The following is a 25,536-nucleotide window of genomic DNA, read 5'->3' on the forward strand; positions in this document are numbered from 1 at the left end:
GTAAATCCGTCTCCCTGGATGTCTATGGGCGACATACTGGCTAGTATTTCAGCTCCGTCGCTGTATGTATATAGTTCTTGTTACTCTTATTGTTGAGAGCCTATGCAACGAATTTATAGGTCTGGAATACGCTTTTATGTCTAGTGCGTGTATCCATACTGGAGCAGCATATAGTATTATTGAGCTCATCGCTTTTTCGATTACAAGTCGGCGGCTGGAGCGCACACAGCCTCTATTTGCCATCATTCTTGATAAGGCATTGTAAATTTTATTTTCTTTATTTGATTTGTATACTCCTTGAATATCAGTTTGGAGTCCAATATTACCCCTATATACCTAATCACCCTAAGTCCGTACAATTACAGCATATAGCTGTCATACAAACATATCAATCCAATTCAAGTTGTTGTATGAAAAACTCTTTTATTTGACAAGGTATCTTGCCGAAATTTATTATGCGTTATTTTCAAATACAATGCTACAATCTGTGAAGAAATTGTTTAGATTGGTCAACTATAGCGTATAGCTGCCATACAAACTGTGCGATCAAGGTCAAGTTATTGTATGAAAAACTTTTTAAGCTGGCAAGATATCTCACGAAATTTCACATAGGTCATAATCTTAGGCATGGCTACAATCTCCGAAGAAATTGTTTAGATCGGATAACTATAGTCTATAGCTGCCATACAAACTGAACGATCAACGTCAAGTTTTTGTATGAAAAACGTTTTTATATGACCAAGTATCTTAACAAAATTTAGCATAAATTATATCCTTAAGCAACACTATGAAAAAATTGTTGAGATCGGACAACTATAACAAATAGCTGTCATACAAACTGAGCGATCCAACTCAAGTCCTTGTACGGAAAACTTTTTCATTTGCCGAGATATCTTTATGAAATTTGGCTTGAACTATTATCTGCAGCAGTGGCGCAATTTCCGAAGAAATTGTTCAGATCAAGGTAATATAGCATATAGCTGTCATACAAACTGAACAATTTAGGTCAAGTTCTTGTATGAAAAACTTTTCTATTTGACAAATTGTCTTCAGGAAATTTCACATATTTCAAAATTACAACACACAGTTGTCATATAAACTGAAGGATCCAACTTAAATCGTTCTAGGGAAAACTTTTTTATTTTACTTTCGCTTTAAAGTAACATTACCTTGATTGTGAAGATTCCCAGCAGGAAAAGTTTTTTGTGTCAAAGAAGGTACAAGATATAGAACACAGCACAGCACGTGTTAATTCGTTTATATATGTACATATATATGCTTGAAATAATTAGTACCTTAAACTAAATACTAACTAATGACACTTTTCTGTACTTCTCTGTATTTATTTTTAGCCCTAACCACAAACTTCTGCTGAAAAGCTGTGTCTGTTTTGATAAATTATGTGTCTGTGATTAAGCAAACATTTCATATTTTATACAATCATATACCAACATTACTTTAATGCATTTTCACTTATTTATCTGCCTTTGTGCACATTTTCGTCCCTTTAACTCATGCCCTTTGAACTTTCTCTCACAACTCTCTCTCTATTCTACGCACATCAGCTCAAAGCGCATTGTCATAATTGTCATTCAAACATTCACACACTTTCTCGCTAGCTTTTCAATTGTATTGCGGCACACATGTGCCCATAACGGTATAAAATAGAAATCCATCAGTCCTTCTGTCACCGCAAATAAATCAAAAAATGAGGCGCGGCACCGTAGTAAAAAATGATGCACACCAATGGTGTTCGAAAAATAATTGGCTTTGTTTTGTGTGAAATTACATTGCGTAAGGCAAATCCTAAGACAGACAGACGCACATAATGCAATGTGTAGACCCTTTTTACTTTTACACTTTCAGCTATTTTTCGCATTTGAAAAATGATGGCCAGCCTCCACGATTGACACTGAGGGCACAATTCTATTAAAAGCAGATAAGCGGCAAAGTAGATTTTGACGAAGTTTGTTGTGCTCTTGTTTTTCTACCTCCTTCTTCTTCCACCTTTACTTTACTTTACGAAATTACTCTTCTTTTTTTTTGTTTTTTTTTTTTTGCAAACTACTTTTATGCGTTTATTTGTTGTTTTGACATTGTTGTCCTTTGTGCAGTGCTGTGTTGTACATATAAATTGGTTCGGGCTCAGGCTCCGTGTTGTGTTGTGTTTGGAAGATACTTGTATAATGAAAACCTTTTTGCACTTTGCTTGTGGAGAAAATGGTTGGATCATTACTCATGCCTTTGTAAGCAAGAAAAATGGTAGAAAGGAAAATAAAAGTAAAATAAAACTAAAACTAAAAGTAAGAAGAAAGGTAAAGTATGGCCTGTAGCTGCTCGTCTGTTCACTTTAATTTGAGTTCGATAGCTGTATATACTCTTTGGAAAAAAGTTTGATTTTTTTATGCAAAATGTTAAACACACTTTATCTGCGTGAATACAACCCTCAGGTGGCAACTCCAAAAATTAATACATTTCATCTTATTTTATTCCAACTTAAAATGAATGTATGTTTTATTATTGTTGGTTATTAAAATAAATTAAATCAGGTGGCAACTCCAAAAAGGTATGAATATTTGAATTTAAGCTAGGTGGCAAGTCCAAAAGAAAAAAATGTATTGTATTAGCATTTATTTTATACTAATTTAATAATTTTTTTTTTAATTAAATAAAAATTAAGTCATGTGGCAACTTAAAAAGTTAATAAATTTGATTTTATTTTATACTAATTTAATAATTTTTATTTTTTTTTTAATTAAATAAAAATAAAGTCAGGTGGCCACTCCAAGAAAGTAATATACATATTTTCAACTTAAGTCACGTGGCAAGTCCAAAAAATAATATATTAGCTTTTAGTTAATACTTTCTTATTTTATTCCATTTCTTCTTGTTTAAAAAAATTTTTTATCGGGTAGCAACTTCGAAAACGTAATATATTTTTAATTTAAGTTAGATGGTAGGTCCAAAAAATAATACTTTATTTATACTTTCTTATTTCATTCCATTTTTTAATAAAAAAAAAAGTCAGGTGGCCACTACAAAAAAGTTATATCTTTTAAATGTAAGTTAGGTGGTAGCCCCAAAAAATAAAATATTAGCTTTTATGATATATTTTCTTATTTAATTTTTTTTTTTTTAATAAAAGAAAATTGAGTCAGGTGGCGACTCAAGTTAATAATGCATTTGATTTTATTTTATATAAACTTGAAATTTTTTTAGTAGTATTTTCCCTAATTAAAACAAAATAAATTCAGGTGGCAATAATATATTTTAAATTTAAGTCAACGAATTATTAATATACATTTCAATTTAATTAAATATAATTTCAGTCATTTGGCAACTCCAATTAATAACACATTTGTTTTTTAAACATATTTTTTTAAGGTCAGGTGGCAATTTCAAACAAGTAATAATAATTACTTTAAATTTAGTTTAGGGCGCATTTCCAAAAAAATACACATACATATGTATGTATGTTGATACATACATATGTATATTTTATATTTTCTACTGTCTTGTTTTATTATAATATTTTTTTTAGTAAAAATAATTTAAGTCAGGTGGCAACCACAATTTATAATTAATATATTTATACTAACTAAAATATAATATTATTTTTTTTTTTAATTGAGAAATATAAAATTAAGTTAGGTGGCAACTCCAATTAATATAAAGTTTGTTTTTATTTTATACCTACTTTTTTAAGGTCAGGTGGCAATTTCAACAATGTAGTATTTATTATTTTATTATATTTTTTAATAAAAAAATTTAAGTCAGGGGGCAACTCAGAAAAAATAATTTATTTTAAGTACTGTTTATTGTAATCATTAAAAATGTGTATTTTCAGGTTTTATTTTTGTAAATTCTATTGGTATGCACGCTTTCGAGCTTAAAAATTTTCATATCTGGCATTTTTCATTCCAGTTTTCACACGCCCACATGCAAACCAAAACGTTTCCATTTGAAATTTTACAATAATATTTTGTTTTAATTACAACATAGATGCGAGTATAGCAATAATAACTATTTTCACTGACATTACTCATACGCCAACGCTTACCTTTTGTATACGCAATGAAACAACTTCCCGTCTCACACTACGAAGCGGACAGATGCTACAATACAGACATATACTTAGATATGGGCGTGTGGCTGTTTCAGTGCCTGAAAATTTTTCCATTTTCTTAATATAAATACATTAAAAATATTTTCCAAATAAATTATGCATTGCACTTCAATCAGAATTCCTTTTTCAAATAACTCATACGCCTTGTCTAACGCACTTTTACCATCACAAATACGTCAGCAACTATTCAAACACACTCCAAAGTAAATAATATATTTAGCGTTCAATAAAATACACGTACGTATCGCGACATGTACATCTATAAAACTGACACATAACTATCAATTAGCCCCCCTCAGCTATGTACGCACACTCCACTGATTGTGCGAAGTGACAGCCGAATGTGAGAATTTTATTTATCCACGTGTCACTTTGCTCCACTTATCGCTTGTTTGAATATAAGAACAAACAATAAAGGTAGTAATAATACGCATTTATATACATATGTACATCAATAAATACAAAAGCATTGGCCATGAATTCATTGCTGAGAAGGCGAGTAGTATTTAAGTAAACAACATATAAAACACATGAAAATAACTAGGGAGCGGGCATAGTGATTGGCGCCAATAAAAGCAATAATGTGTTGTCAACATGCAATTGACATTATAATGACAATGAGGGGAGCAAATATGTGCTACATATGATATAATATATTTCGACAAATGATAGGTAATATTTCAAATAATGTATTTTGATACTCACGGGTACTATTTCTTATAAAGACAATGATAGTTTAAATATCCTTAAGAGTTTGGGGTTTTATTGATTTGAATAATAGATATTTGTAAAGCTTTTTTGGAATTTAAATAATGTCTTGAGTTTATGCCGCGTATAAAATTCAAAAGCTGGACAATGAAGCAGAAAATGGCTGGATGCTATCTCCCCTTCTCCCACACAACTTTGACAATTTGCGTCGGCCTCACTTTTAGCTTTACAACATGAAATCTGATTTGGACAATATCCAGTAATAATACCTACAATGGTGTCAAGTTGAAGTTTGTTAAGGAAAATTACTTCAGTAGATCCCTCACGTTCTGCTTTATGCCAGAAGAATCGTGCAATCGCACAGAGACTGTTCGCCGACAGATGATCCAACTTGTTCACATTTCGATGTGAGCGGTGTAAGAGTTTTCCCTTTTGCTAGCTCATCGGCAATGCAGTTTTATTTACTGAAGTCGGGCACACCTTGACTAATTTGTCAGATTAGTTTTGAGAGTACTAATAAAGAGGGCACATCTTGTTGCAGCTCAAAAATATATTTTACTTGTATAATAAGCCTAGTGTTGTAGAGAATCTAAGTGTGCTACTATTTATACGGAAAACGGTCCCGTATTCTTCGTCTTCGCCATCTTTATTTTGTTGTTATTTCGTTTGGAATTTTTGTACTTTTGCCGTGTATTAATTTTTGTTCTAAGGGATCTCCGCTTCAAGCTGCTACCTCCTCACGTTGTAACAGTTGCTCTTTATGAACCCCGTGCTTATATGCGGGCAGGGAGGCCAAACGAGGATTGACGCAAGTCCTTTTAGGAGCTTATAATCAGAGCCAGGTTCGGGCGCAAAACAGGTGCTCGCCTCACTGAACCTGTACGGCCATAAAACTATGGCGACTTGCATTGAACTTACTTGAAAACCTGCCAATCTTTTAACGAGACGCAGGTAAGAAATATATCAGCCTGCCAGCCATTTTGGTAGGATGTCACTCTTACCTACTAAGGTGACACTATACTGCCCTCACCAGCCCTTTCTCAAACTAATCCGTTTCGGGTTTCCAGTACACCATAATCAAGATCTTACTGGCCTCAGTTCTAATGGTCGCTTGCCCAGGATTTTTCGTTGATGTTTGTGCACATTTGTTGCTGAACGCTATTTCCTCTTCGCTTTTTTGCCTCCCTCTTATTGGTGGGTACTCCCTCGGTGCAATCACAGTGGGGGTTCTGGACGGCGACATCTTTGCGCCTCTTCAAGAGAGGTTCATTGGGCGCATGAGTTGTTTTGAGCCAAGCTCTGCTCTCCCACAGCTCTTGCTTGGGGGCTGCAGCTAACCTACCTAGCTTAGGATGTCAAGTATTCGTCAGCAGTGATCCCGGTAGTAGCCTGAGCGCAGCCTTACCATTAACTTTTTATCCCATGGCAAACAGCTTCATAATTGCCATAGAAGCCACGGCAATGCAAAGTTAGCAAATGCTTTAATTGAACGGTCAATTTAAGTGTTTATATTTCACTTTCAAACTAGTCAGCTAGCTTCGAACATCCTTCATAGATACTAAGGCACAAGCACTTTAAGTAAATGCGTACTAGAATATTGAAAGCTCAAGAAGGTAAATAGACATGTGAGCTCTTGCTAGCTCATCGAAATTACGGATGATGCTGAGCTCAACATAAATGCCATTTAACTTAGATCGAAGCCGTTGAGAACTTTTTCGTTTTGTCTTCTTTTTAAAGTGATTGCAGACTGAAACAGCCGCACGTTTCTCTAAAAACAGCCAATTGCAGAAAACAATGTCACCTATTTAGTATTCACAATATCAAGCATGTATTCCCAAGTTGGGCATAGCGGACATATTGAACCTTAGTGTTCATTAATCATACAACTAAATAGAATCAACGCGAAGCTTTTAAATCAATTAGATATTTAATTCTTAACAACAACACCTCAGTAAATTTTCGATTAAAAACTTGGACACTATATATACATACATATGTCTGTGTTTCTAACCGACTTAACAAATATCTATGTGTTTACACATATGTAGTTTTATGTATGCGCATGCATACCTACTACACACAATTTCAGAATTTCTGCTGTGTAACTAAAAGCTTTTATCGAGTGTTAAAAGTTTGTGCTTTAAGCTCAATGTTCAACAACTACACAAATGAATTTGGCAGCGTCAAAACTTTTCAAATAGTTGCGCGGAAAATGGTTCAAATGGTTTCTTTCAAATAGTTCGACAAAGGTAAAATGTTTTAATTATGCAGAAGACGAAGACCACGAAGAAAACCGTAAACGTAGCCAGGAAAACAAAATGAAACTCTGAGAACAAGTAGAAGAAAGTGCAAAATAATTACACCTTTAGAGTGAAATGTGGCGTAGCGTAAAGGCAGTGAGCGGGGTCAAAAGCGTGCCTGAGTAGGTAAAAATTTTTTTTAATTAAGAACAGCAAAGTGAGGTATGTTAAAGAAAGGTTAGACAGAATCAAATAGCGCAACTGCCTTTTGTAGAAAATCACGTAACTGTAAACTAATAAACCGTAATAATGACGGCTGGCGAAAGAGTTCACTTGTCAAGTAAGAAGACTCTTTGGAACTACGCCACTCACCGCCTGCTTCGCTTTGTAAAACACAGTGAAAATTCGTCAAAGTTGAAAGTGCTGTGATTTATATGAAGACCTTTATCACTACCGTTATATACGAGTGGTTGTGAGCTTGGCTTAATTGATTAACAACAGCGCGGGTCAGGTGGTGGTACGTGGAGAGGCAGGAAAATTTGATTACTCTAATTGAAAAGTAGATAAAAGTCAGCGCATAGAGATTCGCTTCACTGCTTCGCTGCAAATTTTCCATTTTAATTCAAATCTCTAAAGTTTTAAGCCATGCAAAATCATGTAAATCCGCTGTTATTGTGTCAGCGTTGCTGTTTTGTTTTAAAAGAAAGTTAGAAACGGTGCTAACCTTTTGTGAAACGGCGAAGTGGGTAGGTAGGACTGTTACCACTTTGGGCTCAGTTAGCGCTGGATGCCCTTTTCCTTATTCTCTTATAGCTTTGCAGCTACATATATTCCTGGACATATATAATTAGCCCTTAGCTCTAGTCTAATCATTCTTGGGTCATACCTGCTTCGTTATCATGCAGTTTGATGATTATAAAGCTGATCGTTACCGAAAATATTACTGTGGACGAGAACCCAAATTATAAAGAAGTGGAGTTGGCCCGCTTAAAGGCTTCCTGCAGTGATTGAATGCATTGGAATTAATATGTGGCGTCTAAAAAGCCATCCGTGTATATGGGTGCCTTCTGTATCGTCGCATAGTTATTCAATAGAACAGCACAGGCCTTCTCTTTACCCAGTACTTCTATTTGATAGATGCTGGCTGAGTTTGATACTCGGATAGAGAGAAAGATTTCGAGGTCATCGGTATACATCCGTCCTTAGTCGGCATTCCATTTTAAACCAGTCGGTACAGATGGATCATTTTCAGCTTTTAAACCTCTTCATTCCAGAGGGTATCCTTATTCGGAAGTAACTTTTTAAATGTATCCTTGGGAGAATACAGTCCGATTTACTTAAGTTTAGTTGGTTCAGGATCTAATCTCCTAACTACTATATCTTTATAGCACAACTTGATGCTACTTTCCGAGTTAAGACGTCTATGGGCAGCTGAAGTGGGAATATATTGAGCGCATCAGTGCGAAATTATTTAATAATCCCGGCAAATGCTGCTCAAACTGCTCTCGGTATTTCATTTTCCTCATATTATAGTTTTTCTTCAATACTGGCCACCAAACCAGTTCTCCATATGACAGAATTAATCTTTTGATGGTCGTATATATTACCAAAACTATGTTTGGTTTAAGGCCTTAGTCCCTTTTTGATTACATGTAGTAGGAGAAAGGTACAGAAATTTCACAAACTTCAAAGCGCGAAATGCTCCCTCTCTATTTCTCTGTCTATTGTTCACTATCATTTTCTCTATATTTCTTCAACTTTATCTCTTTCTTTATTTCTGACTATCATTCTCTCTCTATTTCTTGCTTTTTATCCCTTTCTCTCTCAGCCTATCTCTTTCCCTCACTTTCTACTAACCTATTTTAAAGACCTAATAAGCTTTATACTTTCAATCCACTCAGAATTACTGACACTTTCCTGCCGTCTTTTTTGGCTCTCTATTGTGTTTTCTCACTGTTTCTCTTTATCTCTCTGCCTCACTGTTTCTCTCGCGCACTATAATTGTTTCTTACTCTTGTTTTTTGTCACTTACTTTAGCTTTCCCTCCTTCTCAATTTTTCCCTACTGGTCTCTTCTGGATACTGGTTCTTCTTTGTTTCTCCCTATTACTATTTGTCTCTTTCCGATTCCAAACATAATATACCGCTACTATAGTCGTTATGATTACTGCATCGTGTATTTTTTTAACCGATTCTGGCAAATCTATTCCACTTATGAGAGTTGTTTGTTCGCTATGCTACATTTAAAGACTTAAGAAATAATTTCAGGGTGTTTTACTTCTGTTTCAAGTGTGGTACTCTTAAAAAAAACTTTATTGACAGAAATTCATATTTTTATACATATATATGTATATAACATAGATATTTTTTGTTTACTCTTCAGGATTAACTGCTACACATTGGGCACGTGAGGGGTAATCACAAACCTGAAAGTAAATACGAAAGAGCAGTTAATCAGTTTGCAAACTTATGTGTTTAACTTTCTTCAGTACTTTTGGAAGTATACTAACCTAAAAAAGTGTTTCAAAAAGTGATATATCCAAGAACTATCTTTGGAGTGTCTACAGCCATTGTTGCTATATTTATAACTCTCCGAAAACCAATAAAAAAACTCATTCCTACTACCAAACTACATCTTTCAATTCTCAGCCTCATCTCTCTGTCCAACATTTTTTATAATTTCTGCCTCAAACCACTTAACAATGTATGCAAATTGCATAAAAAATATTTTTTCACACAATTCCTTTCCTCCTCCGCCTACCACCTCCTGTTACACACTACCCTACGGCTAACTGCCATCCATACTCACCATGAGTCGCGTGTTATAATGCAAGCCCTGCGGACATTTATTCACTATTGGCCGCCCACGTTCGCACTTGTAGAAAATACCACAGTTGCTGGGCGACGGAATCTGCACCACATCCGAAGTGTCCGTTTGTTGCTTGGGACACACAATGCCATCCTCAATAGCAATGCTGGTGGTGGCGGCGACGAGTGCAGCGCATACAAAGAGAAATACGTGGAATTTCATTTCGCTAACGATTCGCGTTTATAATCTTTTTTTTTTGCTACTTCAAAAAAACTACAAAAAGAAGTTTCAATGGGTAGGAATTCCACTTATTGTTCCTAGCGAAATATTTATTTTGGAGTGCGTTCGGCACACAAACTGCGTTGCTTTTATACTCAGCTTCGGCGTTTGGTGGCACGTTGATGGAGTGCAGTTTGCTTGTTGTACAAAATGTTAAAATTTCGATAGCTACAATTGTACCGCACATAGTATGTATGTATGTTCGTATATTTGTATAGTTATGTATATGCATTATATGTATAAGTTGTTGTTTTTCTTATCATTCCTACATAGTGTTCGCTTTTGTTGTTATTCACTTCAAATAATTCTACTTTTTATCAGCATCTCTCACTTTCTTCTTGCTTTGCTCGTCGCTTGCTTACTTCGCTATAAGTTGCGGTTTTTTGTTTTGTTTTTGCTTTAATTTTTGTACTTTTTAACCTTTTGTTTCACTTTTTTTCGTTCAACTTTTTCGCTCGTGTATATCAGCTGTTCTCTGTGTCTATTTATAGTTGCTGCTTCCTCTTTTTTTATCTAATTTTTTCATTGTTTGCTGTTTTGCAATTTTTTTCTGTTTGTTGGTTCTCAAACTGCATTTAACACATTTTTGCAATTTTGGTGAAACACATGTTCGTTCTAATTGAGTTTATATGCACCGTTAAGTGCTGAAGTATTTTTCAAGCTGCGAAGTAATTTTCATTATTGCAGCAAAGCTTCTTACAGCGAGTTTCCGCTATTAGACCAGGGTGATAATTTTCAAAAGCAAAACAAAAAAAAAAACTAAATAGTATTAAATGCGTTGAAAAATCGAAATAAAATAAGAAAAAATTAAGCAAAAATAATTTACGGATGTCATGAAGTCGTGGGAGTAATGCGAGATGGGTTTTGAATGTTTCAGGCTTAGAAAAAATTATCTCGATATCCGTTAAAACTGCGAGTCTTCTGAAAAGATAAAGAAAAGATCTAGACGTTTGTCGCATAACCTCAATGTTTACGTGGAAAATTAACATTTTTTTTTGCGATTTTAAGCCACCACTAATAAAAGTTACCATGCTGACAATAGGAGAGAAAGCTAGCTACTTGGAATTAATTTTAAACAGGAAGAGGGTACTAACGGCCCGCGTAACTCATTGGTTGTACACAGCAGTTGTAAGAGCGATTATGACGTACGGTGTGATGGTATGGTGGTCAAGAATGTTCAATCCCCTTCAGAGAAGAGTGAAATACGAACGTAGTAGATAGAGATACGGGTATAAGTATCTACAATTATATGGAAGTATCCTTTTCGCGAAAATTAGAGACCAGAATCGCTTTGAATATGCTAGATCACTGCAGTTTCTTCAAAGCGGAGACTATATCAACTAATGAAAGCCATCTTGTTCTAACAATAAGTGTGCTCACAAGAAGAAATAAATGCATTTACACAGATAACGAATCGACTTTGAGATCAATAAGATGTCTTAGGCCTTCATGAAAGATAATGAAAGAATGCCATGATCTGTTGGTGGATATAACACATTAATTCACGATTTGTCTTCAATGAGTTTTAGATCACAGTGATATCCCTGGTAACTGCGAAGTAGAAAAACTAGCCAGAGCAGGCACTACATTACAATTCTTCTTTATTGGCGTAGATAACGCTTACGCGTTTATAGTCGACGTTTGCAGGGGTCGTCATCAAAAGAGTGGTTTTTGTTTCCTTTTCGTTGGTATGGTCCCAAACCCAGCGCACAACTCTGGGGAGGGGATGTTTCGGCTTCTCACTTTAGCTCGCTTTCAAACGGGTGTTTTTTGACTACCTAGAGGAAATTTTGTCTTTGCTGTACTTTTATCTTCTCTGTGAGAAGGTTTCGAATGGAACAGCCCTCTTTTCCTTCTAAAGGTGCTACAAAAAATTTCTTGATTTTACTCGTTTGATTTTACTGTTTTGTTACCGTTTGCTCTTTTCTTCTAGTGTAAGTTTTGTGCAGTTTGCCGTTTTCCTTTAGCGTCAGAAAACACTATCTAAATCACTTTGAAGAATGTGGTTGTTTCGATAGTCCTTGGCTGAATATGGTACAGATTCGTTCCTGTTTTCTTAGACCCAACTATCGTGGAAAGCCCATCTGTCTAGGGATAGGATCAAAATTTAGTTTCTTTCTGGTTACGTAGACCCGACTGTTGTTGGAACTTTACGTGTGAGTATCTTTTGAACGACAAAATATTTTATGAGGGTATGTTTCGAAGGAATCTCAACTTCTCTTGTACAACCCAAGTATTAGTTAACTGAGATTTCTTAAAAAACATTTATACTTGATTGTGACTAAAAAATAGAAAATTACTTCCGCCAGCTTTTAAGAGAGTTTTGTATACACTATTCATTTGTTTCGCTATGTTCAGAATCACATTGCTCTTATTCCTCCAGGAATCCTTTAATAGTTTATCAAATTTAATCAATTTCTTGACTCTTTATTGTTTCTGTGTGATACGAAACATAAATATATATAACTTTACAACGAAGCCAGCATTTTAAAGGAGGCGGGGTTTAGGTATTCTATGTGCCACAGCGCAGGGATGTTCGTAATCTATATTCTTATATATACTTCTCATATAAAAATTCTTTGATGAAAATTAAATTGTATGAGTTTTGTAATCTATTTTCCTCTCACTAAAATATCTGCCCTATCTGTGTTTTTTTTTATTTGTATACAGACAGTTGAAAAGCTTTCTCAAGTTCTTCTCATTACGCTGAAGTGTTGCCCGCATGCTGGCAGCCAAAACCGCAGGCCCATTAACCCGTCTACTTCATTATAAAAATTAACTGCGTCCATAAAAGAAGCCGAAATAAAATATAGACTTGAGTTTGTCGGGTAAAAAACGCAAAAGCACCAAATTATTAAAATAACTGTGCGAAAGACAAGACAAATGAGCGCAAGTCAACACTTTAACTCACTTTGGAAGCGACGTTACCACAATTATTACCGCACACTGTTTGTTTTCGTTTTCAGTTTCGTTTTCATGTTCGCTTACATTTTTCCATTTTTGCAGTTTTTGGTGTTTTTTTCAGCTTGTACTTCTCATTTCGGTGAAATTCACGCAAGCTTTCCAGCGTTTATGCAGTCAGCGCTGTTGTCGAGACGACAGTAATTAGTTGTTGTTGCTGCTGTTGGATTTTTTCATTTAACAAGAATCACTTACGGCACGCTTCTGCCAGCGGGAGTTCCAAATTACGCGGAATGCGTGCAGAGTGCGGATAAATGAGCATTTAAATGTATGCTTGAGCACTCTCACGCGTGGGATGAGGTGAAAAGGGTGTTATCTACCGGCCACTACGCACCCGTGTTTGTATGTGTAGCAGTGATATTGTAGCACATTTTTAAGTACTCTTAAATTCCGCAAGCCAGAAGCAGCGTAAAGACCACCTAGCGGGTACTTAGCAATGAAATTTATATTTTGTTGCTTGTTATAATTTCAATTTAAGGTGAAATTTATGTAATATGGAGATTTGCCACGCAACGGCAAGGATGCGTGCACAAATTTTAATAATTTCGAATTAAATTGAAAAACTATCAGGTACATAAGAGCTATTGATTATATGGGGATGTGGTCTAGGGCGAGTTTTCACCCGATTTTATTCATTCTAAGCACAAAGATGCACAGTGATAAAAACATGATCTCTAAGCTTCCTTAAAACCCTCTCATACCATCTCTCTTACCATTTAATGTCTTAGTTATTGAGTTATCGTGCTTTTCGTAATTTTTATCATTTCCTTTATATATCAAGTGAGCGGGGGTTTGATCCATTTTTATCCATTTTCACTCACTCACTTTCGGTAGTAGTTTTTATAATATCTACGCCAGACAAATTTGATTTTTGTGGCTTTATTGGTTTAGGAGATGTGTACATAAAACTTACTAGAGAGCGGGGCCACGCCCACTTTTTCAAAAATTTCAACCCAAAAATGCCCCTTACCAATATTAATTTGAATGGCTTAGGAGATATGTACACTAAACTTATTGGAGGATTGGACCACGCCCACTTTTTAAAGATTTTCATACCATAGTTGCCCCGTCAGCATTATGAATTTTTGATTAATAGCGTTTAGTTGACGTTTAGCTGCCGCCCATCAACAATACCAACCTTTTTTGGGCGCCAAGTTTCATCAAGATATTTCAATTTTTATCCAATTTATTGCTTGTAGGGACATATGGACTGTTGGACGGGTGGGCGGATAGACAGTCGCTCAGATTTACAATCATCTCGTCACCCTGAACTTTTGTATATACATATGTACATAACCCTATATCCGCTTACTTATCTTAGACTCTTTAGGCCTCTCTTCTTACTCCATTGAAAAAGTAAAATATATGCATTCGAAGAAAGGGAAATCTTAAAATGTAATTAAGTGACGTTTAAGGAAGATCTTAACAAGAGCTATCAACTCGACAGCTGTCGTACATACATATAAGTTCAATAAATACAGGGAAATTTATCACTAATAAACAAATATACGCTTTCTAAGCGGAATTTGAAGATATAAAGTGGCGTGGGAGCATATAAATCTGACTTTTTACATCGTTCAGGATCATAGAAAATTCAAAGCAAGTAATAAATGGCTGCTTTTAAAATTTGCTAAATCTTTGCTAATTTTACGAAGTTTTGCTAAGCTTTTAGATTATAAAACTATTAATTTTACTTTAAAGAAATTTAAAACGTATGTATATGTCAACTAAATATTTATAAATAATTTAATTCACAATTTTCAACATTAAATCAAGCAATTTATTAATCTTGAAGAACTTTTGCCGTTTCGCAAACAACTCTGCCACTAATTTCAAAACGCTACACTTTCAAGTCGCTCAGTAACTTCTAGCATTACGTATACGCCGTGTATAACGCAGGAATAATATAACCAGCATTTTACAACTTGCCGCTTTATATTCATTTCATTATTTTAAATGAAACTTTTCCGTTGCTATTTTATACCGCTCACACTCCTTCCGTTTTATCGCAATACTTTTTACTATCGCTTGCCTTTTGCACACACATTTTCACAAATACACACGAACTTATAGCTTTCTCTCCACCAAAACCCGCAGCAGCAAGCATAGAGAATCCTAAGCTACCATTTTTCTATTAATTTGCAGCACGTGAAGTCATGCCACCTAACCAGTGTTGGTTGGTCGACTGGCTGGCGATTGGCGTAGCGCAAACCCAGCGTAGACTTGGAATTTTGTCGATGTGCTTTAAGCGCGTAAGCATGACTCTGCGACTTTTTTGCGATTGTTTGTGTATATGCTTCCTGCAATGGCTCCTAGAATCATCAGCAGTGTAATACGGCTACATTTCATGCGCTAAAGTACAGTTAGTTTGAATCATAAATATAATAACACTAACATCGATGCTGACTTCTGGTTTGATGACGTGCCGACTTGTCCGACGTAGTTGGTTGCTCATCATTTGAATTCTACTGCTTCGCGGTAATGATGGGTTCTAGCTGATACTTTTAAATTATAACCAGGAGCAGTAGGCCTCTCAAGGGTATTAATGTGTTTCACAAAAAGTGAATGCCTTTTGAGAACTAGTTAAAGTTATAATTAAACTTGGGATTCAATTTTAGTTTGATATTGATATTGATGTTAATATTGATATTGATGTTGATATTGATGTTAATGTTGATATTTATATTGAAGTTGAGAATAAGATTAAGATTAACATTAAGATTGAAATTAAGATTGAGATTGAAATTATGATTGAGATTGAGATTCAGATTAAGATTAATATGTATTAAGATTAAGATTGAAATTGAAATTGAGGTTGGAGTAGAGACTGAGATTGAGATTGGGGACTGAGACTGAAGTTGAGATTGAGATTTAAATTAAGGTTGAGGTGAAGATTGAGATTAAGACTAGTGTTGAGATTGCGATTTTTTTGATATTGATACTGAGGATGAAATTGAGATTAAGATTTAGATTTAGATGACTGAGATTTAGCTTGATATTGAGAAAAAACTGGAAAAAAACGATGAATATAAAATATACCTAAACTTAGAAATAGACAAAGATGACTGAAATTATGTGCCCAGACAACCTCCAAGCTTTGTAAAAAATAAAAAATTATATCCGCCCCCAATTAATCCCTCCTTAAATAGTTTTCCATGTATTTAATTTTCTCATTTTCTCCTCTAATTCAAGCTTTCATGTGTCTTCTGAGCTGGCATATACTTTTTATCAACTTTCAAGTATTTGCTTTGCCGTCGACAGACGCTGCCTGTCTGCTTTCGCGCCTACCCATCCGCCTCATGACCACACAGCATGTTGGCTGACTAAGCTTCCACTCAGCAGCTCTGCAAACATTGTTTCATCATTAGATACATACATATAACTGTATAATTTTATCTGCTCGTGTATAATAACAATTTTACGCTCGCTGCTTCGCATTCACGCCAACACATGCCGCCGCCTGCTACGGTTCAGGCAATCGCGCAATCAGTCTAACGCGTCGTTCTTGTCTGCTGAAATTTGTAAATTCGCCCTTTTCTTTTTTTTGTTGCCACGTGACTGTGCAAATGTTAAGTTTTATTCAAACATAACTGTAATATTTGTGACTGCTCGCTGGCTCATCCTGCAATCATTTAGCATAGCTCAACTTTGTTTTTGTTTCTCTTCGTGGTGTTTGTTGCATTTCATGCTGTTTATCTAAGCTCACGTTTTTTACTAGTATCTTAGCATTTTGAACGTGATTTAGAATTTTCATTTGCTGAAACGCGCTAGCGTAGCTCCCTGTTTCCCCGCTGCCTGTGCGGGTAAATTATGTTTTGTCACTCCTTTTGCCTCAGCTACCAATTTGCATATTTTCCACTTCACTGATTTGCTTTTGTTCATCGTTTGGTTTTATAGTTTTATGTTTGTTTGTACACATATTATGGATTGTTGTAGAAAGGGGTAGCTACAACGCAATAAACTTATATTCAAGTGAGTAATATGGCGCAGAGTTGTTTTCGGTATGGTTTGCGATTACAGTTGTTTTAAATTTTCAAAACTTTTCCAACTATTTGTCATAATCAGCAGCGCATAAATTAAATTAAAATTTGTTAGTAGACAGTATGGCACTATGAATTTTCAAAAGGACACTTATTAATATTATGTTCAATTCTATATATTATTTCATTGGTATAATACCAAACTACATATGGATGGATCGTACTTTTTTTTCCTTCAAATATTGATTTTTTCATACCCAGTACATCACATAAATCTGGGAATTCCTCTTAAACTTCCCTGCTACCCGATTTGTTTCATAGTTGTTTATACAAAATAAACTCTTCTGAACACAATTTTTTTCTATTTTCTGTTGAGTCAATTTTAAATAGCTAAAATTCTAAAATTTTGAACAAAGTCTTGCTATTTTTTACTCATACTTGTTGTACATATATCTTTTTGGAAAAACGAAATGTTGTCAAGAATTGGCTGCCCAGCTATTTTCATTTTGAAATGCTTTTCTTCGTATACGCGAATTAAAAATTAAATGCAAAAATCGGGTTTTGTATCAATCTTAACTTCGGTACACGTACCAAATTGCGTTGAATTTGATTCTGTAAATGCTTCACCACTTAGGAACCGTAGTTGCTTGATTATTCTAGTCTCAAAGTAGGTGAAATTTCTTCTCTATGATCAGGAACCTTAAAAATTTAACTTTTTAATTGCCTTTATTTAACTAATTAATGTGTTTTGGATTTATTAATTTCATCAGATTTTGTTTTTATTTTTTTGTCATTGAAAACGCTTGCAGCTTTATGAAAATATGTTCTCCACTGAAACCTTATAACTTCCAAAAGACATTTGACTGAGGTTTAAAACATTTGTACGAAAGATATTCTATGGACTCTAAGACGTTTGGGTAAATTCCGCAGTTTCTAGGTTTGATAACACAGCCAAAAAATACATGGTATTAAGAGTATAGCCAAACCAAAAATCATGCAAAAGGCCAACTATTTTTGGTTGAATAGGTTTACAGCGTAGAAATTGTACACTCAATATAAGAAAGGTCTCAACTGCATAGGTCTGTAGTTCAGAGTTTCTACACTTAGTCTATGAAAAGTTCTCAGTAGAAATCCAACGTAGATAGATTGCCTTAAAAACATTATATACTCGTATATTGTAGCTTAAAGATAAAGATGAAAGTTCGAGTCCAACTTGTTGAAGAAAATACACCAAATTAATCAGAAACGCGTACCTTCATTTTTATTCAAAGTGAAAGTGGTTAATACAAAAATGAAAACATCTTAATAAACGGTTTAATTCTGGCGGATTTTCGCAATTACAACAAAATAACAAAAACACATTTTAAATTGAAAAATATCAAGGGTACCCTTTAATATGAACAAAGAGCAGCAAAATAATTGCTGACCATCAAATATTATATTTATATGCGACCAAAATGAAGAAAAACTAACAAACCCAGCAGGCGAAATTGAAAAAAAAGAAGTAAACCCGGAGAACAAAAGCGGGAAATTAAATAGCAAATTACGCGCCAAAACAAACCCAACAAATTAAAACCGAACAAAAACATAGAAAACGAGACAAGCACAAAAAAGACACCAAAACACAGCACGAATTCTAGGAATGAAGGCAAGGAGCATGTCAACAAATCGTAGCCTTGGCTTACACAATGAAGAAAACAAAATAAAATCTCAAGATAATCAGTCGCCTGTGGCAATAAGCGCGAACAAGAAACGAAGTCGAAAGCCACTTGAAAAAAAGTAAATAAATCTGAACCGCAAGCAATAGTATGTACTAAGAAAACATGCGACGAATACGAAGAAATGAAATAATGAGAAAAATATAAGTAAGTAAGTAAGGAGAGATGTAGATTTCGATACGAGCATGCAGATAATAGTAAAGGAAATTTATATCTACTTGTACAAACACATTTTCATACCGACATTTTGTTGAAGATCTTCAAAGCGCAATATTTCACATGAAAGCTTCCCGCACAAACCTACAACAACTTCGGCTAGACGCAAAACCTATTCACTTCATTAAACAATTTATTTTCGGACCGTATAGAAAATTTAGGTATTAAAGACAACTGATAACTGATAAGACGCTGGATGCACGAGTGCGTCTCCTCTTTGTTCGTATTCTTTCCTTTTCCTATAAATTAGCCGCTGGTTTATGTAATTAGCGATGGCTAAATGTTGAATTGTATTATTATAAAAACCCTTGAAAATTGCTTGAAAGAAAATCGTAAAATAAATTAAGTTAATAAGTTCTATCAAAATATAGACCACTTTGTAGTTTACATATGTATATGTATAATAAAATTAAGAATTTTTACTCTGCCATTACCCGGCGACGGAGTCACTCTCTCACCACGAATTCCACATCGAATTTGCATTCCTTTATGTGACCACTTTAGTAAATGCCACAAGGATCTACTCATCTCAGTCCTTGTCCCAATCATTCCTTTGACTGCGATGATGTCAGCCTTTAATGAAGACAGCAACCAGCCGATCAGCGGCATTTTCCGAATTAAGGGACCGGACATTCCAGGTGCATGCCCTTAAATCGTAATCCCTAATACGTTTCCAGTGGTCGTCATCAAAAGGGGGGTCTCTCATCCGAGGCTTTTCTCTTCGTTTCGTTGGTAGTGTTTTTTACGTGGCGGGTCCAAACACAGCGCTCAACCCTGGTAAGGGGATGTTTCGCCTTCTCACTTTTACTCGCCTTCAAACAGATGTTTTTTGGCTACTCAGAGGATTCTTGGTCTAAGACCGGCAGTTGTGAGCTATTTGAGCCATATGTAAAAGTTGCCGTTTCTGGCAACTCCCAAGTGGATGGGGTAAACTTCTTCACATATCGCAAACCTCCTCAGAGATACCTTAAAATATGTGGAGAACAAGAGCAAAAATTATTTAAAAAGTAGCGTCCTAATCTTTCCTATTTGGCTTAATACTTATTGCTTTAATTATTTGTCATTTCCTTCTTTCATATCTGCCATTTCCCTATTTCATTATATCCACAAATCAAACACTCTCCTCTTCTTCATTCTTCTCTTTTCATAGACTGACTCCTCGACAGCTTAAGAATGTAGCTTTTTGTAATGAGCAGCTGTTTAAATCCTCTGTATTAGCTTTTGATAAGCAAATTACTGTGAATTTGCTGCTCCACACTTTCGTCTTTTCAAACGGCAATTTCTGCACTACAGTCGCTGCTTTTCCATTTCATATACAGTAGGCGACAAAAGTCTACGTACGACCCATATTTTTGATGTATTGCTGAATGTAAAAATAGTATGGAAAAAGTAATGATGCAGTTTGGTTTTAATTACATTTTTATTAGGAAATTATAAAACAAAAAGTTTACTCCAATACAAACATAACAAACTATTCACAAAAAACTAAAAAAAACCATTGACAAAAGTCTACGTACGGCATGTATTATATACTTTAAGTTCATGTTGCAAACTAGAAAGTAACGGGAAAGTACCGTTTATGTTTATTTTGTGTTTATGCTTTACAATAAGCTTCATGTTAAGCACATTTCGATATAATCGCGTATATTTTGCACAACGTATAGTTGTCACAATGGGTCCTCGGAAAGAAATTTCAACAGATGTGCGAAACCTGGTGGTAAAATACAAAAATGAGAATAAATCATTTGGTGAAATATCAAAACTGCTTAATTTACCTAAATCAACTGTTCAAACCATATTTGAAAACTTTATAAAAAATAAAAGTGTTGAAAATAAACCACGAACCGGTCGACCGAAAAAGCTTAGTAGGAGAGATGTCTCTTTTATTTTAAAAGAAGTTGATAAGAATCCACAAATTCATGCCACTAAGTTAGCCACGGAATTAACAGTACGATCGGATAAAATTGTACATTCCAGAACAGTTCAAAGGGCTTTAAATGACAAAGGATTTCACAGCAGAACTCCACGCAGAAAACCCCTTATCAGTGAAAAGAACCGAAAGCTTCGTTTGGATTTCGCCCACAAGTATAAAGATAAAGATCTTGATTTCTGGAAACAAGTTTTATTCACCGACGAATCCAAGTACAACATTTTTGGAAGTGATGGAAGAGCCAAAGTTTGGAGAAGAGCCAATACAGCAATGAAGCTCAAAAACCTTATCCCTACTGTCAAACATGGCGGTGGAAATGTCATGGTTTGGGGCGCTGTGGCTGCATCTGGAGTAGGAAACTTAGTATTTGTGGAGGGGAACATGGATCGTTTTCAATATAAGAATATACTAGAACAAAATTTAAGAGCATCCGTGGATAAACTAAACCTTGGTAGGAGCTGGCTCTTCCAGCAGGATAACGATCCGAAGCACACGGCCCACATTATAAAGGAATGGCTGCTTTATTATGCCCCACGTCAATTAAATACACCACCACAAAGCCCAGATTTAAATATTATTGAGCATGTTTGGGAGATTTTGGAACGTAAGGTGAGAAAACATGTCATTACCAGTGCGAAAACACTAAAAGAGAAACTACAGGAAGAATGGCAAAATATAACACCCGTTGAGATTGAAAATTTAGTTTCTTCAATGCCTAGACGCTTACAAGCAGTTATAGATGCCCATGGTGAGCCAACAAAATACTAATTTTTAAGACTCAGTGCCTTATTGAAATGTTTTTTTATTAAAATGCTAGTCGTACGTAGACTTTTGTCAATGTTTTTTTTAGTTTTTTGTGAATAATTTGTTATGTTTGTATTGGAGTACACTTTTTGTTTTATAATTCCCTAATAAAAATGTAATTAAAACCAAACTGCATCATTACTTTTTCCATACTATTTTTATATTCAGCAATACATCAAAAATATGGGTCGTACGTAGACTTTTGTCGCCCACTGTACATATCAATACTTACTTACAAATTTGCTTGAGCACATTTCCTCTGATTTTTATCTCTAATCGCTTTTCTCATTCATTCTTTTTAAAAATGAGTGGCGGATTGTCTCAATTGATATTGATGACTGTACGCTTTGAATACAAGTACATTCGTTTTTTCTTTTTTATCATTTATTTCATGTTCTTCTTTGGTTCCCTTTAGTTCTCTTTAGTTGGCTCTAATGACCTCTTCCCTCGTTGCTAGTAAATCCACTTAGTTGCTTCTTACATACCTATTTACTACCTACAATACCTAGCTTTCGAGATTTGTTGCATTGAAGGTGGCAATAATGTTTTAATCGTTTTACCTTCCTTATATCGCCTGACTTCGTATTTTATAGTGTCGGGATTTTTGTTTTATTCGTATTTTTGTGTGTTTTGTTGCTTAGAATTCAGTTTTGTCATTTTATTTGATGAAGAATAATCCCTGCCGCCGCTGTCTTGTTCGCTGTCAGCTTGCTGTCCGCGTGCTACTATATCCATAGCTAGATTCTCGGCTATGTCCCTGTACTTTCTTTCTTGGAAATGTGTGTGTCGGGCCTTTTTCCACTTCCTTTAAGTATCACGGTCGCAACCTTGTACCGCAATTTAGCCTTCAACCCTGCCTTGTTTGGCGTCTACCGGAGCACTTTCTTAATGCCTGAATTAGCACCCTTGCTTATCTGCTTAGGAAAGTGAAGTTATTATTCCTTTTCTTTGTTAATGCTCATGTTGTTGTATCGCCAGAAAATCCCCTTGAAAAGGAATAGTGCCGAGTTGACAGTCCTAGGCCGAAAAAAAATCCGAGTCCTTTCAAATTACTTAGACCCGACAGTTGTGGCAGCGTGGACAGAAAGATCGCTCTGCCCACCAGTGATAGTAGTTCGGCTCCTACTGAGGTTTGAACTAATATCTCAGTCCGCGTCTTCATCTCATTGACTTCCATGTTGAGTTGTGGGATTCGGTGGTTTCTACTACTGGCCGTTTATACCTACCGCTAGATACCTCATTAGTAATAGCCATTGGATTCACCCATTTACCTCCTTCTGAGGTAATATACATATAAGGTAGTAGGTTCCATCTGATTGGGGAAATACAACAGCTTTCGCTAGATGGCGTCTGTCTGCAGTGTCGTGCCTATCTTGAACATTGCAAGTAGAGACACCCATTGTCCAGTCGACCCGAGCGCGGGTGCTATAGCTGAGGAGATTTTTTGTGCCTACAATTTTACAAAAATTGCGAGACTTAGTAACCTTAGTAAAATACATTTCTTTTACTACACCTTAAATTTAATAAACAATTATTATTTATAAACAAATCAATTAAACGTTCTAAATAACACCCCTTTCTTCTCTTTACAGCATAACATCTTTAGACAATATTAAAAGTCATGGCAATACAACAGCTTCGGCGACAACAACGACCACAGCAGCGACTGATAACAAATATTGAGATAAAACTGAATTTTTATAGATAAAAATTCTTCTAACAAGTTTTTTTTCGAAGTGGCTTTAAACGAAACTACCAAAGACAAAATATTTAAACTCAGAAAAGTCACTTTCAAACCTAGACAAATTGATTTCCTCGCTATAGTTGAGGAGCACGTTAGCCAAAATGTGCTCGACAACACAATTTTGTTTGCTCAACCTGCGCACATATTTAATTTATTTATGCTGCTATCTGCTTATAATGGTGGCGGCCGGTAGCCGTGTGGTTGACGGTTTAAAGTGTTATTGTAATCCGAAAGAATGTGATGTCATACGATCGCTGGATTGTCCAGGCAAGGGTATGATGCTGTGGGATCCATGCAAGTGAGTAACAAACTATCTTATAACGTTCATAATTAGTTCAAAAAATTATGTTATTTAAGTGATTTTCATCTGCTTTGCCAGTTTATCGTCATTAAATTTCACATAATCTCGACCGATTTTGTTTATAAAACCATCCATAAAACTGTCTGTATTCCGTATAACGCTAATTGGAGTGACACCAACTTACTTGATTTCACATCAGATATTCCATACATTTTTGTCAGTTTATTTTCAAAAAATTGACATAAGCTTGACCTATTTTGTTGATAAATCCATTCATAAATCTATTTACATACATCCCTTATAAATATGGATATCTCACAAATTTTTGTTATTTTATTTATTAAAACGTAAAAATTTACTATGAAATGTCATCAAAATTCGACAAACTTTTCTCAATCATCTCAAAACACATATCATCAAAGTTTACTATCGTCAGTTTATCTTCATTGAATTTGACATAAGAGAGACAACGAAAGGGATTTTCATAACAATTTTGTCAGAAAGTTTGAAAACACTGATATAAAAGTAACTTCTGTCAATGCAGGTGTCAAAATTGACAACATAGCGAAACATATAACAATGTAGAATGACTTCGAGGAAAATTGGCGACATAGCAAAAATTAATATAGTACAAATTTTCTAAAAAAATTTATCAGAATTAAAGCAGACATTTGAAAATCAATGTAGTGAAACCACGTCAGGTTATGTTAGATTATACTGACCGAATGTAACGCCATATAAAGCCCTACTGGTCCTCAGTAGCGTCATATGGAGGTCTGAAGTATTCTGCATAAAATACTTCAAAGATTTTTGCGAATTTTAAGAGTGATTTAGTGTATCATTTTGACACATCGTCTAGTTAAACTACATAACTGAGTACCTGTTTAACCGCGGAGCTCTTACATATCCAAGACGAGTTGTAAGTTAGACTAAACAGAAGTATAGTAAGTGTTAGAACGACTCTCTCATGTCTAATTTCGCACACTTACTGCATGTACCGTCTTCAATACTGCCCATCCTGACCACATGTGTTGCCAGTAATACATAAATTATTGTCAGTTTGCAGTCATTAAATTTGACATTGAGAGAATCGCGCATTAAGCATCACACAAGTGGTATATGTTTGGGTTTTAGAGGATATTTGAGCAGCAGCTCCATCTATTAGCTATATTTTTGCTGCTCCGATTTAAGTTTATTTTTATGCCGGACTTTACGTATATTTATTCGTTTTATAACTCTATTTTCCATATTATATTATTCTTTAAACTTTATTTTTAATGTATTTAAAATAAAATTGTACTTAAACTTTCGCAAAATCGTCTATTTTTTCAGATGTTGTCGCATTTGCGCCAAAACACTTGGCGAAACTTGTGGTGGTCCGGGTGGATTCTCCGGTCAGTGTGAACCACCACTACAGTGTGTCACAAGATTGCCCATCTCCAGCGGTCTAGGCGTTTGCATGGGTGAGTTACATGATTAAACTAATATAACTATTAGACTTTGAAGCGATGATGTTTGCCATAAGCTTGGTTAGATTTTGTTTTAGAAAATATGCTTTATTAATTTTGATAGAAGAAATTGTCTAAATATATTCGCCTATTGAAAATCTTAGTCCATTAAAACTAATCGATGATTTTATTTCAATTTAGAGATTTACATATTTAAATTTTTTTTTTTTTACACTGAAGAGTGTATATTAAGTCTGTCACAGAGTTTGTAAA

General features: G+C 35.0%; 2 protein-coding genes across 5 annotated transcripts in view; one reads left to right on the forward strand and one right to left on the reverse strand.

Moving 5' to 3' along the window:
- LOC120777423 (cysteine-rich motor neuron 1 protein) overlaps positions 1–25,536 on the forward strand; it is a 179,081-nt gene that overhangs the window by 80,830 nt on the left and 72,715 nt on the right. For all 4 annotated transcript variants that reach the window (XM_040108727.1, XM_040108728.1, XM_040108726.1 and 1 more), the window contains exons 3-4: positions 23,363–23,812; positions 25,148–25,278. In XM_040108727.1, the coding sequence (XP_039964661.1) occupies positions 23,616–23,812; positions 25,148–25,278 (328 nt within the window). In that variant the 5' untranslated portion in view covers positions 23,363–23,615. The remainder of the gene's footprint in view (positions 1–23,362; positions 23,813–25,147; positions 25,279–25,536) is intronic.
- On the reverse strand, positions 9,445–10,210 carry LOC120777425 (peritrophin-1-like). Its single transcript, XM_040108730.1, has 2 exons — positions 9,883–10,210; positions 9,445–9,499 (listed from the first exon to the last, which is right to left on the reverse strand). The coding sequence occupies exons 1-2, from the start codon at positions 10,102–10,104 to the stop codon at positions 9,446–9,448; spliced, it is 276 nt and encodes a 91-aa protein (XP_039964664.1). The 5' UTR covers positions 10,105–10,210; the 3' UTR covers position 9,445.

Source organism: Bactrocera tryoni, chromosome 5, assembly GCF_016617805.1.
Source record: "Bactrocera tryoni isolate S06 chromosome 5, CSIRO_BtryS06_freeze2, whole genome shotgun sequence".
NCBI classification, from domain to species: Eukaryota; Metazoa; Arthropoda; class Insecta; order Diptera; family Tephritidae; genus Bactrocera; species Bactrocera tryoni.

What these genes read in the sequence shown, in the direction of transcription:
- LOC120777425 (XM_040108730.1), bottom strand. Translation starts at nt 10,104, where the DNA reads ATGAAATTCCACGTATTTCTCTTTGTATGCGCTGCACTCGTCGCCGCC. An exon ending in ATTATAACACGCGACTCATG is followed by an intron (nt 9,500 to 9,882) that starts GTGAGTATGGAT and finishes ATTTACTTTCAG; the next exon opens with GTTTGTGATTACCCCTCACG.